Source organism: Stylophora pistillata, chromosome 4 (genome assembly GCF_964205215.1).
Source record: "Stylophora pistillata chromosome 4, jaStyPist1.2, whole genome shotgun sequence".
Lineage (NCBI taxonomy): Eukaryota > Metazoa > Cnidaria > Anthozoa > Scleractinia > Pocilloporidae > Stylophora > Stylophora pistillata.
The window spans coordinates 21,559,427-21,575,856 of NC_142522.1; the positions used below are offsets into that span (position 1 = coordinate 21,559,427).

The 16,430-nt window shown below is 37.4% G+C and overlaps 2 protein-coding genes and 1 pseudogene across 2 annotated transcripts; 1 reads left to right on the top strand and 2 right to left on the bottom strand.

The window, feature by feature from the left end:
- Positions 1-508: 508 nt before the first annotated feature.
- On the bottom strand, positions 509-7,259 carry LOC111321540 (uncharacterized). The gene is made up of 3 exons (XM_088757726.1): positions 7,133-7,259; positions 6,833-6,923; positions 509-2,305 (listed from the first exon to the last, which is right to left on the bottom strand). The coding sequence occupies exons 1-3, from the start codon at positions 7,138-7,140 to the stop codon at positions 2,027-2,029; spliced, it is 378 nt and encodes a 125-aa protein (XP_088613852.1). The 5' UTR covers positions 7,141-7,259; the 3' UTR covers positions 509-2,026.
- LOC111321538 (uncharacterized) lies at positions 1,198-2,017 on the top strand (annotated as a pseudogene).
- A 2,475-nt stretch (positions 7,260-9,734) lies between the features above and the next one.
- On the bottom strand, positions 9,735-16,277 carry LOC111321555 (uncharacterized). The gene is made up of 5 exons (XM_022924471.2): positions 16,069-16,277; positions 14,763-14,961; positions 13,647-13,862; positions 12,955-13,134; positions 9,735-12,037 (listed from the first exon to the last, which is right to left on the bottom strand). The coding sequence occupies exons 1-5, from the start codon at positions 16,159-16,161 to the stop codon at positions 11,736-11,738; spliced, it is 990 nt and encodes a 329-aa protein (XP_022780206.1). The 5' UTR covers positions 16,162-16,277; the 3' UTR covers positions 9,735-11,735.
- Between the last annotated feature and the right edge of the window lie 153 nt (positions 16,278-16,430).

Here is a 16,430-nt window from a genome sequence, read left to right on the forward strand (position 1 = left end):
CCCTAATATAGGTTAACCTCTGGGCTTCCTTTTTTTAATAGCAGTTCTTATTTTAAAAAAAGGATTTTATCATATACACTACCGTTCTCTTCTTAACGAAAATGATAGCAGTCATGGATTCATTCCTTGGGCACAAGAATCATTCTTTAAGGGCAATCTTGGATCTCCTTGGGCCAAATTTCAAAGAAGAGTCTGCCCAGGGAATAGCAAGTTTAATTGGTGTCCCTGATGGTATTTTGATTGATAGTAGTGTACATCAGGATTGTAAGAAATCAAAAATGCTTTTCTGCACATCCCAGGAAGAGCAGGTTATCACTCCTTTCCAAAAATAATTGCAAACCTTGTGAATGAAATAGATTATAGAGACTTGTGCAGATGGGTACCCACAAGGCTACATGAATAGGCTGAAATTTATGAAAATTAGTTGCTGTGAAGCAAGTTTTGATGTACAGTATTTTTGTCATACCACTTCGTGCAGCTTTTTCGCCATCAGGCAGTGACTCCTCAGTATCGCAACAAATCTAAGTATTGTATTATGATAGATACAATAATTATGATACATATATCTTAACACTCCAAAGACTTTAGCCCACAACAATCAGCAGCATTAGGAAGACCACTGGCTGATTTTGATGATAATTATTATGGCTTTAAGAATGGTAACAGTTCAGTGTGAAGTCATGGGCATACAGCAAGCCACCAACAAAATTTCATGTTTCACGCTTTAAAAAAACTTATCCCTTACACAGATAACATAATGGGAGATTGCTAGTCATGTGGTGTTTCCCAGCTGCTAGAAAGTTATGTTATAACACGGAATCCCTGCATAATGGTCATTACTGAAAATAACAAAGAGCTTTGGTTCACTTTGCCACACCAACAGCTTCAACACCATTGAGCTGTGTTGGATCCAACTTATGAAATAAAGGGAGCAATAATATTGCTAACATTCTTAATAAATTTTCAATAAAAGCTTATTTATTATTTTAACCTTAAAAATTTTAATTCTGCTGGCTAAAGCAACAGTTATACGCATCACAGACAAATAAGTATTGTATGCATGTATTCATACTTTTGCTCTGTACTGAGTGCTTCACAATGATCCATTTTATCTCACAACAATTATTAGGTAGTATTAGTTTCAAACAGATGTGATTGATTTAATTCTATTGAAAGAATTTTACTCACCATGTTAATATGGCTCTCAAATATACCACTGCTGATGTAACTGAGAACATGACACAGGATGCAATGTGCAGACAATCACAAAATGCAAACAGGATATTCAGTTGTATTGGAATGTATTGGAATGTATTGGAAAATATACAACAATGTACTTGCATGTCTCTCTTCAAACCTTCATATTCAGAAGAGATGACCAATGATAATGCTGCAATTACATCTGGAAAAGACATCATTGCAACCACTGATGTGTGCGTTGTCAGAAGAGACAAAGACCCTTGGTTAACTGGCAGAATTAATGGCTCTAAACCATTCCAAGTACCCCAAATTTGCTCGCTTGGAAGCAATGTTCGAGGCTGAAAAACACTGTGCCAGACTTGCCAGGAAGTTGTCTGCCTTTCCACTCATGTGTTCCTGGCAACCAGAATTCCACCACTTCTCCCCTGAAGAAGCCAAATGTTGCAAGGGGGTGATGCTTGTGTGAACAAGTAACACCTCATTCATATTGCAAGCAAGGGAGCTTCCTCGGTATTGAGAGCAGAAGAGCTGGAGGCTGAGAAGTGGGAAAGAACGTACACAAAGTCATCTTGGGTTTCTTTGGAAGTTGTAGGCACCACCACACCATCCTTTGGAAGAGTACAACACTTCTTCCAGCATACCTTTGCTTGCCAATGCCATAACTTTGCTGTTGTCAACCTTTATGGCAGACCTCAGCAAGATGCAAGGAGCAAGCTGTGGTATGTTCCAACCACAAACGTTGCCGAAAGAAGTGTTGTTAAAGTCAGCAAGCTCTCTAAACCACTTGTTACAGCACGTGATACTGACAAAATGTGGTTCCTTAATTTCATTTATGTTTACTGCTACCATTTTTTTCACGACATTCCAGCCAGTTTGGTTGCCAAACCACTCCATTTCTGCGAGATTTCGGGTGCACTCCATGGCACTGAAGATGACTTAGTTTGGGAGAGGCAGAAGGTGACAAGGAGTTTGTGATCAAATTTGAGACCGACAAATGCTGTGCGATGGGACGGGCATGTGTTGAGGAGTGATGATGGAGGCATTGGAGTTTCAATTGAAGGGCAAAAAGAAGCGAAGACGACCAATGAAGATGTGGAAGATCCAACTGGAGAAGGAGAGCAAGAGCATTAGCTTAGAGAAAAAGGACACCCTGGCTTGGGTGGAATGGAGAAGGGGAGTTAAAAAGATTGCTGCCAAAATGGGGAAAATCCAGCAACCCCCGTTTTTGGGGAGATAAACCCAGATAAAAATGGACTGATGATGATGAGTGAGAGTGATGTCTAATAAATAAAATGGTTCTTTTGAGAGCCACCTGGCTCTTTTCAGAACCACCATAAATTATTATCTGTAAGAGTCAATGATCAACATTTTTTGTGTTATATTGATATTTTTATCATAATTGTAGGAAAAAAATCAGATCATGGAAAAACTTGTGTTCTCCATGATCTTAGAACCTTTGGATTTTCATTTAATTTTACTGTGCATACCCAATTAAACCCCATTATGAGTAAAGTACGATTTAATGATAACCACAGAAATTCTTGCATACTCATTGCCTAATTTTGATTATCTGTAAGCAGACAGCTGACACGTGAACTTATAATTTATGTGATGTATAAACAAGCAAGAGCAGACAATTTGACAATTTCTTGTCATAAAAAACAAAATTGTGAGTTTTCAATGTGTCGTGTTATTGACAATTGTCAAAATAGTCTGCAGATCCACAAAACAAGTGGATCCCAGCTTCTTTGACAATGTTACGTATGACGAAATTCATGATCGATAACAAAACAGACACATGAAAATCGCCTTCAATTTATCAAAAAACAATGTATCAAAGCAAACAAACATTTTCAAGATCGGGCCCACCAATTGGGCCTGCCAATTTCAATGTGCATCATTTTGCAAAGTTCGCACAAATGAGATGATTGGCTTGGTGAATCAAAGAAATGCAAGATTCAACCAAATCCTGCAATTTCTTAGACTGGTCTGGATAGCCAAATCTACAATTTGGCAACTCACATGTTTTTTCGCAAGTTTTTTAAGCATATTTTCGGAGAAATTCTTCAGAGATTATTTCACAAGTTTATTCAAAGGTTTTAAAAGCAAAATTTCTTCATATTTTGCTCACACATTTTTTCACGTGTTTTTCACAGTTCTTTAAATTCACAGGTTCTAAATTTTGTGATTTTTCAACAACATTTAGCCCTTGCAAAATTCACAGGTTTTTTCACAGGGTGTTTCTGTGTCAGATGATATTTCACCAAGTTGTTCACAGGTTCTCATCCAGTAGTGAATAGTGATCTGCTCTAATATGGGGTCTACAACTCTTGCATTTCATCCCTTGGCTTCTGTTTTTGTATGCCATAATTTGATTTATTAAAAATTGGATCATTGGATAATGCAGTTTAAGACTTTTTATTGGCTTAGCCATTATGGTATATGACCCAATATACCATAATCTACAAATATGGCAAGCGTACGCGTCAGTTTAAAATCAAATGGGAGCAAAAAAAATCCGGTTTCTTCTCACAAAATAATAATTTCTTAGGGGCCTTTTTAATAAAACAATTATTCCACTCATGCTTGTTGGACATGAGATGATTATAGCCAACGCTGTGCTACGCGCCTCATTGGCTATCTATCATCTCATCCAACGCGCGCCCATGGAATAATTGTTAAGTATACCAGTATTCAATGCCTTTGATCTAATCAGTAACAACTTAAATTCAATAATTTAGTTCTTCTATTTCAGAACAAATCATGGTTGGTTATTTACATAGCCTGTCACATATAAAGACCTGCAAAAACATGAATCAATATGTTTTGCTAAATTTTCAAACAAACACTAAAGTAAATTGTACTGTTTACTTCTCCCCACAGAAGCATTCAGTGCTCAAGCCCAAATTTGAGTCTTTATCACCTGTTAAAATACAGAAGTTCCAACTAAAGAAAAACCATAAGACAGCAAAAAGGAAGAATTGATTCTCAACAAAAGAACAAAAATTTAAGATCCCCATGGGAAATGAGACAGATTTTGACCTCCAGCAAATAAACAAAGAAACCATGGAAGCAACAGACAGCTCAGTTGAGGAGATTCAAGGTTGAGAAAATAATACCCTGGTCAACATCACTGGCTGTATTTTATTAGATGGTGCTGCAGAAACTACAAATGTTCACAGAAAAACTTTAACTAAACAAGAAGTCTTATTTAGAGATAACAGTGGATCTCCACAGCTGGTCTTGTGGAAACAGGACACAAGTAAAATAAAATCAAGAAAATGTTACAAAATATCAAATGTTACCATTAAAGAATTTAATGGTGCAAACTATTCAACTTTAATGAAAACCAGCAAAATAAATGAGGCTGACAGATTAAGGATAGATTGAGAAGATGTTGTATTAGAGAAAAACAACAATTGAAGCTGCAATTCCCACCGGAAGGAATTAACTAAGTTCAATCTTAATGAACCCACAACAAGTGCCACTCAAAAGTTATGGCCAAAGACAAGAAAATCCTCAAATATTCTGAGTGTGGCCTAATGCAACTAAAGACCAAATGCTGTAGTAAAATAATGGCCAGTATTCTTACCATCACTGGGAAAGACACAACTTCCCTAAATATATTTGACGATATGATTAAATAACTGTATACTATTAAAACAAAACAGGATGGGGAATTTGTGAAAGAATTTGCAGACCTTAGTGATGATGATATCACTGAACTGCTTCTTACTGTTGAAGCAACAGTTGTATTCAATGCCAAAGAGGTGATCAAATCAGTGTAAATCATAAACAGTTCTCTTTTTATGGACTGAGAATAATTTAGAACTACTTTCTAAAATGTAAATAGGTCTTTGAAGTCGTTAGATTTATATTTTTAAAAATAAATTCACGTTAATTTTCAAATAATTTGAAACGATGGTTTTTGTAACCAATGGCACCTGTAAACTGCCAAGTAGAGTTAATATTTTTCCAACACTTGATGCAACCATTGGTTTTATTGATGAATTGCAATTATTTGTTTTGTAGGTGAAAGTGGGAATTCCACTTGTTTAACTTAAGAAGTTCTATTAGTTGTCACTCTTTTTAAGTTGTTCACTCTATATTTTTCCAGTTTCAAACTAATTTTTGAACTATTTATAAACATTTTTATTAAAATACATTATCTTTGTTTTTACGAATGTTATCTAAGGATTGCCATGCAATCAAATATCAATCTTAGTTATTTCAAATAAAACCACCATTAATTATGTCTTTCCTTGGCTTTACTTCTATCAAAGCAAAAAAAAAAACAACAACCCGAGATGTTACCGTAGCAATGCTTCAATAATTTCAGTAATGCCTTCTGAACTTAGCTGGTTATATTTTTTTTGCACATTCTCCCATCATTCCTTTTGAATTTTCGAAGCTTTCAACTGCTAACATAATCCTCACTGACTTTCATGCACCATGATTGTGATTACCATTGATAGTGAGCAGAAGAGAAAGTTTGTGTATTCCAAAGATGTATTTAACGAATCATAAACAATTAGAAAACAGGCCATCAAAACTAATATCTTTGGACCAATGAGAGTTTTTAACATTAATTACAACCCCCCCCCCCCATAGAAAAAAATTCATCTTGACAACTATATCCCCAATCCAGTACCTGGACAGAATATCGTTGAAGGTGAGAAGGGTGCTCTTAAATGTTAGGTCTGGAAACACCCCACAATTAAACACAACTATAAGAAATAAGGGTTATGAATCACTGCGTAAACTATCAACAGGATTTGCCGCAGCATTACTATCTTTCAGATATTCTGGTAAAACTATGACAAGATGACACCATGTGTTAAGTTTGTTTGCATTGTACGTAACATGTTAGTTGGAGTCTGAATGATAAGAGCAACAAAAGCTAATTAGAGTTTATTTATTGAGCTACAAAATACATGAAGAAATTATTGGTTTCAACCTTGAGAGAGTACGTTAGAAAAGGAGGTAAGACAAGTGACTAAACTTCTGCCACACTCACCGTACGAAATAGAAAATACCTTGCGTGTTTTGTTAGAACTTGACCCGGCCATTTTCAAAATGGTGGATTTTACCGCGAAAAGTTCGATGACAACAACAGTATACAACGGCCTACATTTTCAAAATAGAAGTTAATTCTTTACAAAACCAAACCTAAGGACTGGCTGTGATGAAGTTGTACGATTTTCTGTCCTTTGTTACTTTTTATACATCAGTGTCACTGTGTAGCAGGTTGTAACCATAGTGAGGTTCATTTCAGACAAAGTTTTGTGAGAACTACCTCTATATCAACCTACATACCGATGAAATATCCTGAGCATTAAACCAAACAACAGAATATCAACCCCTTTTTGTTCACCTTTCTCAAAGACTGATCTGGCGAACACGTACGCCGATGACAGAAAATCTAAAAATTTATCGAGACTGTTTCGGAAAATTCAGAGGGTTGGTTCGCGGCGATCATGCAACTGTCAATCTCAAATAAACCATAGGCGCCGAAATCGACAAAATCATCAAAATATCTCAAAAGAAGAGAAGCTTGGTCTGAATAGTGCACTAGAATAATAGTAGGTTTGAAACTTTAACCACACTAACGTAACGAAAGTGGTTCGCAAACCTTTAGAAAGCATTGATATTTGCGTCCCAAGAGTTCCAACCACCAGCATTCGATCGAGTCTCTTCCTTCCATAACTTCAGGGACTTTTAACCTACAAGTAGGACACACACATTGAAAAAAAATAGAAATAGTCATTACCTAGATATTTCAAATGACTTCAAAGTAGGTTTCGAAAGCTACTGAGGTCATGTTTGAAGTCCAACGCAATATTCTATTACACCTATATGTTGCCGCCACATGTTCGTGCAAGACGAGGTATGAACTGAGTAACGGAAGTTTCCTTTACAAAATCTGGCTTACCCTGACATCTAAAACTTACGCGAATGCCGCCAGCCACTGCAGCCGAGGACAGCACCAACTGACCTACACACTTGTTCACCCGTGTTGCCCAGACACAGTCACGTGTCTCCCGGTCTCCCTGACAGAGCTAAATAACGTATGCGCATGCGTTAGGTTTTGCCGCGAAAGACGGATTTTTGATTAGTTTGCAAGGTTAGTCTATTTCCTTGCCGCTGTTCTTTTACAGAACAACCTCTGAAAACTTGGTACACCCCCTAAAAATTTTCGAAAATTAATTTTCTCATTAAAACCTCTGGAGATAGGAAAGTGCCTTTGACGAAAAAAAAAGTTCCTCGGTTTTAAATGTCAGCCATTATTATTTTCGCCAAATTTTAGACAAAGAACACTTGAGCCCGCGTTGATGACCGCATACCCTCTGACGTAACATTTCATTACTCAGCCCTGTCGGTCTCCCTCCTGTTTAGGCTACGAAACCATAATATACGGTCAGCGGTTTTTGTTCTCATTTCCTGTAAATATTTTTAACAATTATTCCACTCGCGCTTATTAGATATGAGATGATAGATAGCCAACAAGGTGCTTAGCGCCATGTTGGCTATAATTCTCTCATATCCAACAAGCGCGAGGGGAATAATTGTTTTATTTAAAAAAACGCCCCCAAGATATTAGACAACTCTTCTCGACTTTATTTTGTAAGAAGAAACCGGACGTTACAATGTACAGATATTAGATAATGGTATATTGGCTCATAGACCATAATGGCTAAGCTAATAAAAAGTCTTGAATTGCATTATCCAATAATCCGGTTTTTAATAATTATATTATTACTTATATCGTTATTTTCATTCCTATTATTCTTTTATCACCATCATGATAATTTTCTACGTCATAAATCAGTCTGTGAACGCAGACTTTTCGGTGGTTTTCGATTCTGGCGACAACCGGAAATGCGTCGGCTTCGCGGGCTACATGTAACCTTGCGAAGCTAACAACGACAGATTGGTTTTTATCTCTGCTTTCGTTTCAAGCTGTCATCCTTTTCCCATGAAGAAATTGTTTCTAATAACACTTTTCGTAAGCTAGCAGAGGTCGTCTGTTTTTGTACATTCGAACTCATTTAAGTTTTAAGAAAGTTTAAGGGTAAAAATTAAGCTTCATTGTGGACTTGAAAGCGGACAATTCAATCATTTACACCGGTAGGTCAAATGTTCTTTTCCGAACACTTTAAAGAAGGGAAGCAAACTGTTACAAGTGTAGATGTAACACACTCAAGCATTTGTCACCCAAGGCTGAAATTATTTCAATTTTGTTCCTGTTATTACGATTAATTTTCTCCTGATCTCCATCGTGGAAGCATTGGCAACCTCACTTGTCTTTGTTGTTATTGTGAATGTTATCAACTCCCGCCTTCTTGAGTCGCTTCAGTAAGGTCAGCCTACTGTACTAGGTACCTTATCGAACAAGGTGCTAACTGCTAAAATGTGCTTGGAATTCCGGATTTAACGACGGGATGTTTGATTAGATTATGTCGTGACTTAAGTGACGATCAATATTACGATTTTCTGAAAGTTCAGCCTGGTTTCCCCGCTGAAATGAAAAGCCCCAAACTAATTTTCATACCCTCGAAATCAATACAATTTCCACTTATCACGAGCTTAACCTAAACCGATTCTGGCATGGGGAAAAAGATAAGTGAGCTCCAAATTTAATGAATTGGTCCCGTTTTAGACTTTAAACATACCTCAATCCCTTCTACCCAAATTTATCCAATTGCTACCAGCTTGCTTTCTTTTGCGCTTTTCATGAGTAAAGTTCATTTGCCTCCTCTCGGGGCATTGATTTCCGACATTTTCCGACTACCAAAGCTCGTTTCAGATTTTCTAGGATAACGAAGCAAGTCTGTGAAAAAAAAAAAAAAAACAAAAACAAAAACTTACCACGTTTCTAAGTTCACCATGAGGCATCTCTGACTGAAATATGAGGATAGTCATTTTTTGGTCGATGTGGTGCCTCTCACCAGGTGTTAAGGCTTTAGAGGAGGTTTTACTATTGTTAAAATTGCCTTTTCAGCTAGGATATCCGCTATAGTTTAAGAATTTTTCAGACAAAATGTAATACTACGTAAGGAATAGACAAACCAAACGTGAACATGCAGAACTCATTCAAGATAAACTCATATCACGGAAAGGTTTAAAAAGACGTGGATCTAGCTCCTCTTGACCAAAGTTTCTTCCTCCATTTAAGAAGTACACTGTGTTTCCTTACTCGGAAGTGGTCAGCTCAGACGACCTGACCACAAACCTTAGAATATCATCCAAGTTTTAATAATTATTCGATCTAGGAGAAATACATTTGTAATTCGAAATCAGAAAAACGCAAACGAAGTCTTAATCTCGTAGCAAAATTCAAGAAAAACGTGATTGGACACTTACTTCTGTGGTGGGTGGTAAAAACAGGTTTCTTTCTTCAGGTTAGCAGATTCAGGTAAGCGAACAGAGTATAAAAACCGACTTCTCTCTCTTATTGATTCTTCTGAAAACTGGTTTAAAACATGATAAGCTAATACTTATATCATTGTACGGAATTAATGTCAATCACGAGCCGTGTAATTAAAATATATCTGTCATCAAAGGTAACGCCTACTTACTAAATGAAACACACTGCCTTGAGAAGAAAGCCAGTACAAGTTGACAGAGCACAGATGAATGAAGACCTTAAACAATATGGAAGGTTTACAGGCCTTTTCTAGCTGCTCAGCCCAGAGCCACCTCCTGTTAGTAAACTACTAATTCCAACAATAGAAGATATGTATGATACAGGATCGTGCATCATACGTATCTACAACCGCAGTTCAAAATATATGAACTTCATATATTCATCGTATCTGATTTATCATCACGGGGTTATTACGAATCAACTTAACGGCCTGCTCCCAGTTGGCTTGTTAGCTCAATTGGCAGAGCGCTGCACTAGTATCGCATAGGTCAGTGGTTCGAATCCCGTACAGGCCTGATTTTTTTCAGGTCTGATTTTCGCTATTGCATAAATAGCGCTCTCTACTGCGAGGATCGTGCATCATACGTATCTGCAACCGCAGTTCAAAATATATGAACTTCATATATTCATTGAATCTAATAGAAGATATATTTTCAGAATAGTTTCTCCAAACCAGAGGGCGTCAACAAGAACTGGACTGTCTAGTTCGACGATCCAGAATACTTGATGAAGACATCTTGAAAATCAGTCGGATCACTGTTGGCCAGCATGACACCCCTGCCTGGTATTTGGCAAGGAGGAGCTGTCTTACTGCTAGTAACTTTGGTAGTGTTCTGAAAGCCAAACACCTCTCTTCTGAAACGCCTTCTTGGAGAATATGATCTCTTGAGAGTGAAAGCAGTGTCAAAAGATCTGAGTCGGAAAAGCGAAGCGCGTGCGAGCCGTTCAAAGTTAAATGTAATAAGGTTCTAAAGAGCATGCGTGTCATGCATAACGTCCCAACGTGACATCTCTTCTTAAAACAGCTAGAACATAAACAAGGTTCTAATAAATAAACAAGGTTCTAACAGCCCAAAAGGTTCTGAGTGTGTACGATTACAAAATCATCGAAAGGTTCTTTTAGCATAACCTTGTGGTCGGCTTGGCAGTATCACCACGCAGTTTCAATAAGACGCTGTGGCGGTCTGCGGATCCGTAGACTTCTTCTCGGGTACCCTTCGATAGAGCATCAAGAGTAAACAGTAATTTTGGTCAATGGGGAAATTATGAAACCTGCCAATATTGCGAAATCTCGCGAAAGGATGACATTTTAAAACTGAAGACAGTTTTTGACTAGAATACGTAATCATGGTGGCGACTCAATGAAGTTGAATATATGAAAATCATATATTTGTACTGCGGTTTCATGAAATGTAAGAAAGCGTTCCTCGCAGTAATATAATAAACCCTACTTATCTAGTAGCGACTAAGTACTGTAGACATGACTTAATGACTTGCCCTGTTCTGCCAACAGAGGAGCGAACACGATAGGCATGCAATGTCTACTTTCAGTGCTTATAACAAGTGTAAAATTATAAAGTCGTAAGTGAAAAAAGCCGCTCCTTCAATTTAAAACGGCAGTCACTTTGAGAATGAAGTAACCCTTTACTTGCCTGTCATTATATTAGTAGTGAGGTCGCTGGCGCCAAATCGGGCTGGCTTTCTCTATCACGGCCTCACATCGAGCCGGTGCACTTTAAACAGAAGGATGGGTATAACTGCGGAATTCTCATTTGTCTAGTTAGTAGCTAACTTACTATCCACCCACACGCGACAATTAATTTTAAGTTTAATGCAGTAGTCACTATTCTCATTAAATCATGAGGTATTGAGGTACGAAATCTTTACCCTCACAAGATAACTAGCATTACCGTTCGACAGGCTAACCGCTAGAAGAAGTGCACTCGATTAAATATACCTTAATAACCAATAGTTTTTGCCTTAAAAGCGCGCTAAAAAAATCCCTACGCAAAAGTATATTAATATAAAGGCTGGTCACATTTTATGCTGTTTATTTTAGCCTATAATCTACTACTACTTTGAGATTAACTGCTCGAATATTTTCAGCTCAAGGCTTCATCAAGATTTTTCCTGTAGATTTTCCACTTCCCAACAACTCGTAAGCTTTCTTTCCCTCGGACAGTGGTAATACAGTAAAGTCGCCAAACTTCACTTTGTTTGTCTTGATCCAATTAAAAACTTCAGAGCTACGCCACTCCAAATCTTCTTTGTTTGCAATGTAGTGGAACAGCATCGGCCGGCAGATGGAGAAGGAACCTTTGGCGAGTTTCTCTACATCAATTGGGGGAGGGGGCCCGGAAACTAGTCCAAAAGACACCACGATTCCTTGGATAGCCAAACATTCAAAGTCTAAGAAGAAACAAGACAAGAAGGCTGGAGATATATGGCTCCTGTTAAAGCCCCGCCGCGAAGTTACTATTGAGATTTAAGAGGGATGTTTTCGCGATTTATGAAAATGTTTTGATCTCTACTTGAATCGCGAAAGGGCACGAGTTTTCTCTTTTCGTGAATCTCACAATCATGAAAGGCAGTTTGTAATACGACTGATAAGTCAACAAATGATTCGTATTTCCTAGATCTGATGTTTTGGAGTGGTTTGAAAAAAAATTTTTTTTGAGAAAAGCATTTTTGTAGAAACACCCAACAGCCTTGGTTCGTCCTATGAAGGAACGCCTTTTCGCAGGTTGTCAGAGAAGGGTAAAAAAGTTAAACAAAAAATTGTTGCTGTTTTCAATTGAGTCATGAAAGAAATCCAGGAATTGCATTGGTGTTTTTCACTACGGTCTTTGATTGGTCCAGAAAACGTGCACCAACAACTCGATCAATCGAATGCAAAATTAAAATCAAGCGCCTCTTGTTCCACCGCGTTTTCCCGTCTATAATGATGTTACCCTTCGTTGTGATTGGCCTTGGCGGTTTTCCTCTACAGATCAGGTTTGTTGTCAATACTGATCCTGAAACATTTCTAGAGAAGGGGAAAATAGATTTAACCTCTCCTTCTGCAGGTTCTGGCTTAGGAACCTCCGTAAGCTTCGAAAAGTCGCCGAACTCTTCAACAATCAGAGCTTTTATAGACATACTTCAGGAAAAATATGGAAGGCTTTGCGAAAAGTATTAAGGGTATCGCACACGCTCTACTAAGAATGCGCATTCTATAATAGCGTGCTAGCGTGACCATATTTTGACTTGAGGTAAGTCAGGTAATTGTGCCTGTACTTCTATCAAATCTATCAAATATTCTTCTTGATGTTTGATCCACATCATACCTTTTTCAAAGGTTTTTTTTCCAATTCCATCGTAAATAACATTCACCCCTTTTCCATCAGTGATCCTGTTTACTTCCTCTGCAAAATCTCTCTGTGAGTAAAGAATGACCTCATCGGCACCAGCCTCCCTCGCTTTCGCTGCTTTGGCCTCAGTGCTGGTTGTTCCGATCACAAAAGCTCCTGAAAAATGTTGATTTTGAAAGCAGGAACTCAAAGGAATTTCACCTTCTAAATCTTGGTTAAATTGACTGAACAATTGACTAAATAAATTAGATAGACTAACAGCAGTCCAACCCAGAGTTGAGGAACCTATTTCATTTACCTCACGCAACTGACTTCAACAAGTTAACAGTATTTGTTGAACTGCTGTCTTCTTTTCCCAGCTAAATGAAACTTTCTTTAGAGGAAAGTAAACCTCTAGAGTTTCATGCATAATGCTGTGATTTTTCTTGTCATAAACTCACTATTCAATATCAAGTTTCCCTACAAACTACCTTCAGAGAGCTTCACTTGAAAAGCACTTGGGAGTGATACCATCTTGCTTTTTTTCACAACATAAGTTTAAAATTTTCTGGCTATGCAATTAAACCTCTTTTGGGACAACTTCTCAGGAAATATGTTTTCTACTCATGAGAGTATCCTCGTAAAAGAGGTTCCACCGCATATATCTCCAATTAGCAAACTTTTATTACCTGCATTCTTTGCTACTTGACAAACAAGTGACCCAGTCCCTCCAGAAATAGCATGTATCAGCACTTTGTCACCAGCCTTCACTCTGCCAGTTGTATGCACAAGGTAGTGTGCAGTCAACCCCTGAATCATCGAAGTAGCAGCTTGCTCAAAACTAACCTCATCTGGAACTTTCACCAGTCTTGATGCTGACACTTTGGCATATTCAGCATGTGCCCCTGATGATCAAAACAGTTGAGAAACTTTTGCAGGAAATTTGTTTTTAAATTCAAATCTAGACATAAACAGTTAACATAAGTAGGTCTGAATGTAGAAGTTGAGCCAGAACTTTTAATTTTAACTTTTCTGGTATTTTTTTACCGTAGGGAATTAATAAGGCATTCATCCAAGAAAGTTATTAATCAGGTATTTTTAGTCTACTGTATCATCATCAAGATCTCCTTTGTAACCTCCTTATTATTCACACTATTTTCATCTCATGATCATTACTATTATCATTATTATTATTGTTAACATTAATCTTGTTTCAACTATTATCATTATTTTTAATTAATAATTTTGAGGACTTGATAAGGATCAATTTCAAAATGCGATTCCCTGGCTGTATTGATTGTGCACATCTTCAGAAACCATGAGTTGGTTGTCTTGAAAGAGTTCCTGAAAAGCTGATTTGATCATTGGTCTTTTCTGGGAAGGAGTGGGAAGTACATTAGAGCAGAGCAAATATTTGCACCAAGAAAAGTCGAAGGGTGTCCCAAAAGGATTTTAGATACATACTGGTCAGTATATCACCTAAGGAAACTGGATCACTTGGCTTTTACAAGCTTTTGTAGGAATGAAGTTAAACAGGTCACCCATACTACAGAAATGCTATGGCTACAGACATCATACAGCTTTTGCTTATATAGTTATGCAAAGTACACATCACAGATTCTTGGCAAACATGGCCTGAAATAGTTTCTGAGTCATAATCAATTCAAATATATACCGGTATCTGTAAACCATTTCACATACAACATTTTGGTATTCTGGAAAACTAGTTGCTTATAGGTGATCAGATGCAAGAGGTGGTCACTCAAGGTCATTCTAAAGAATCCACAAATAAATCACTTATTTACCAGATCCAACAACTGCATATGCCACCCTCTCTCCTTTAGTCACACCACTGACATTTGCACCAACTTTTTCCACTACTCCAGCAGCCTCCACTCCCATTGTCAAAGGGAACCCTGATCCTAGAGCTTCAAGTGGCAAATATCCATCCCTTATCATGACTTCGAGGTAGTTCAAGCCACAAATCTCATTTTTTACCAAAACCTGGTAATATGGTAAGAACAACTTTTAACATCAAGCTACTATGATTTATTTCATACATGATAAAACTTCGTGAAGAGATATTTGGTTTTGGAAAATGTTGCACACCCTAATGTTGTCAAATTAGACCACTTTTCAGCAGTCTTTCCCCACAAACATGTACAAAAATTGGTTAAACATGGTTAAACCAATCATTAGATAATTATAAAAATGTAAGAGTTAAAAGTTGAAAAACTCAAAATGTAAGACTTAAATTCTATCAAACTGTTAGCTGGGAAGTCAGGAGATTGATTCTTTTTCTAGGGGATTCTCAGGTAATCCGGAAAAATTGTCATATAGCTGGTCAGAATTTTGGGAAAGATACCCAGGATGGTAATGCAGAGATTTACTTCATGGCTTCATAAAGGTGACACAGAATAAATCATATTATTCTGCCAATGTAACTCCTCAGTGATAAGTATGAAAGTTAAAATTATAAGTTGTTCTGTGCAAAATCAACGATGATATTGCTGCAGAGGTCCTTAGCTGGTTTGTGTTTACTGAACACTAGGAGGAGAGGCACTGGTAATCTAAATTTTTGCAGCTTTCACACCCCACCAAGATACAGGAATGCTGAAAATACTTCAAATGCTAATTGACAAATCAGTAATAACAATAAAAAATATTTGCATAATGCCTCGTTCTCTAGCTTTAACAAACTGAATTAATTTTTTGCAATCAAGCACTTCATTTTAAGTTTTAAGTTAGAAAAAAAAAAAAAAAAAACACTTTTATCTAATTTTATCAAAGCATCTTGTGGGATCCTAGTATGTGGTTTGCAATTGCAATCAGGTATGCGATAACTCTGCTAACCAGCTAAGTGTAGCTGCGCAATCAAGTTGCACCGTCATCGTCATTATCATACGCTCCTTATGTTTTGCGTCTCGGTAATCCTTCACAGATCAGGTTTGTTGTGAAAACTCATCCCGTAGAAAAATATTATTTTAGCTCTAATTACATGATCACTAAAAACTTAAAGCACCGTAATTATTCATCAATGCTACTCGTGAAAATAGGCGCAAACATCAAAACAGTTTATGGTTGGGGGAAGATGGATTTGAGCTTTTTTACCTCTCCTTCTACAGGCTCGGGCTTGGGAACCTCACTATACTTGAGCTTCGACGAGTCGCCGAACTCTTCAACAATCAGAGCTTTCATAGACATACTTCTGGAGAAAATATGCACGGCTTTTCGAAAAGTATCAAGAGCTTGGCACACGCTCTACTAAGAATACACCTTCTGATAAATAATGTGCGCATCCTAAAATAGCGTGATAGCGTGACCATTTTTGTTGACATTCTATTTCTGAGCCAGCATCTCAAACATCTTGTCAGTGGTTATACGTATAAACAGGTTAGTGATAAGTGTAAGATAATACATTGACAATCCTTCAAGACCTTCCACTTAGAATTTTTCTCTCGATGCCTTGGTTG

Excerpts from the sequence above, each read along its gene's own strand:
- LOC111321540 (XM_088757726.1), bottom strand. Across the intron at positions 2,306-6,832 it reads AATATCAATGCTTTCTAAAG|TTGGATCTTCCACATCTTCA; the intron begins GTTTGCGAACCA and ends CTCCTTCTCCAG.
- LOC111321555 (XM_022924471.2), bottom strand. The coding sequence starts at position 16,161 with ATGTCTATGAAAGCTCTGATTGTTGAAGAGTTCGGCGACTCGTCGAAG. Across the intron at positions 13,863-14,762 it reads ATATGCAGTTGTTGGATCTG|GGGCACATGCTGAATATGCC; the intron begins GTAAATAAGTGA and ends TTTGATCATCAG. Across the intron at positions 12,038-12,954 it reads AAAAAAAACCTTTGAAAAAG|ACTTTGAATGTTTGGCTATC; the intron begins GTATGATGTGGA and ends GTTTCTTCTTAG.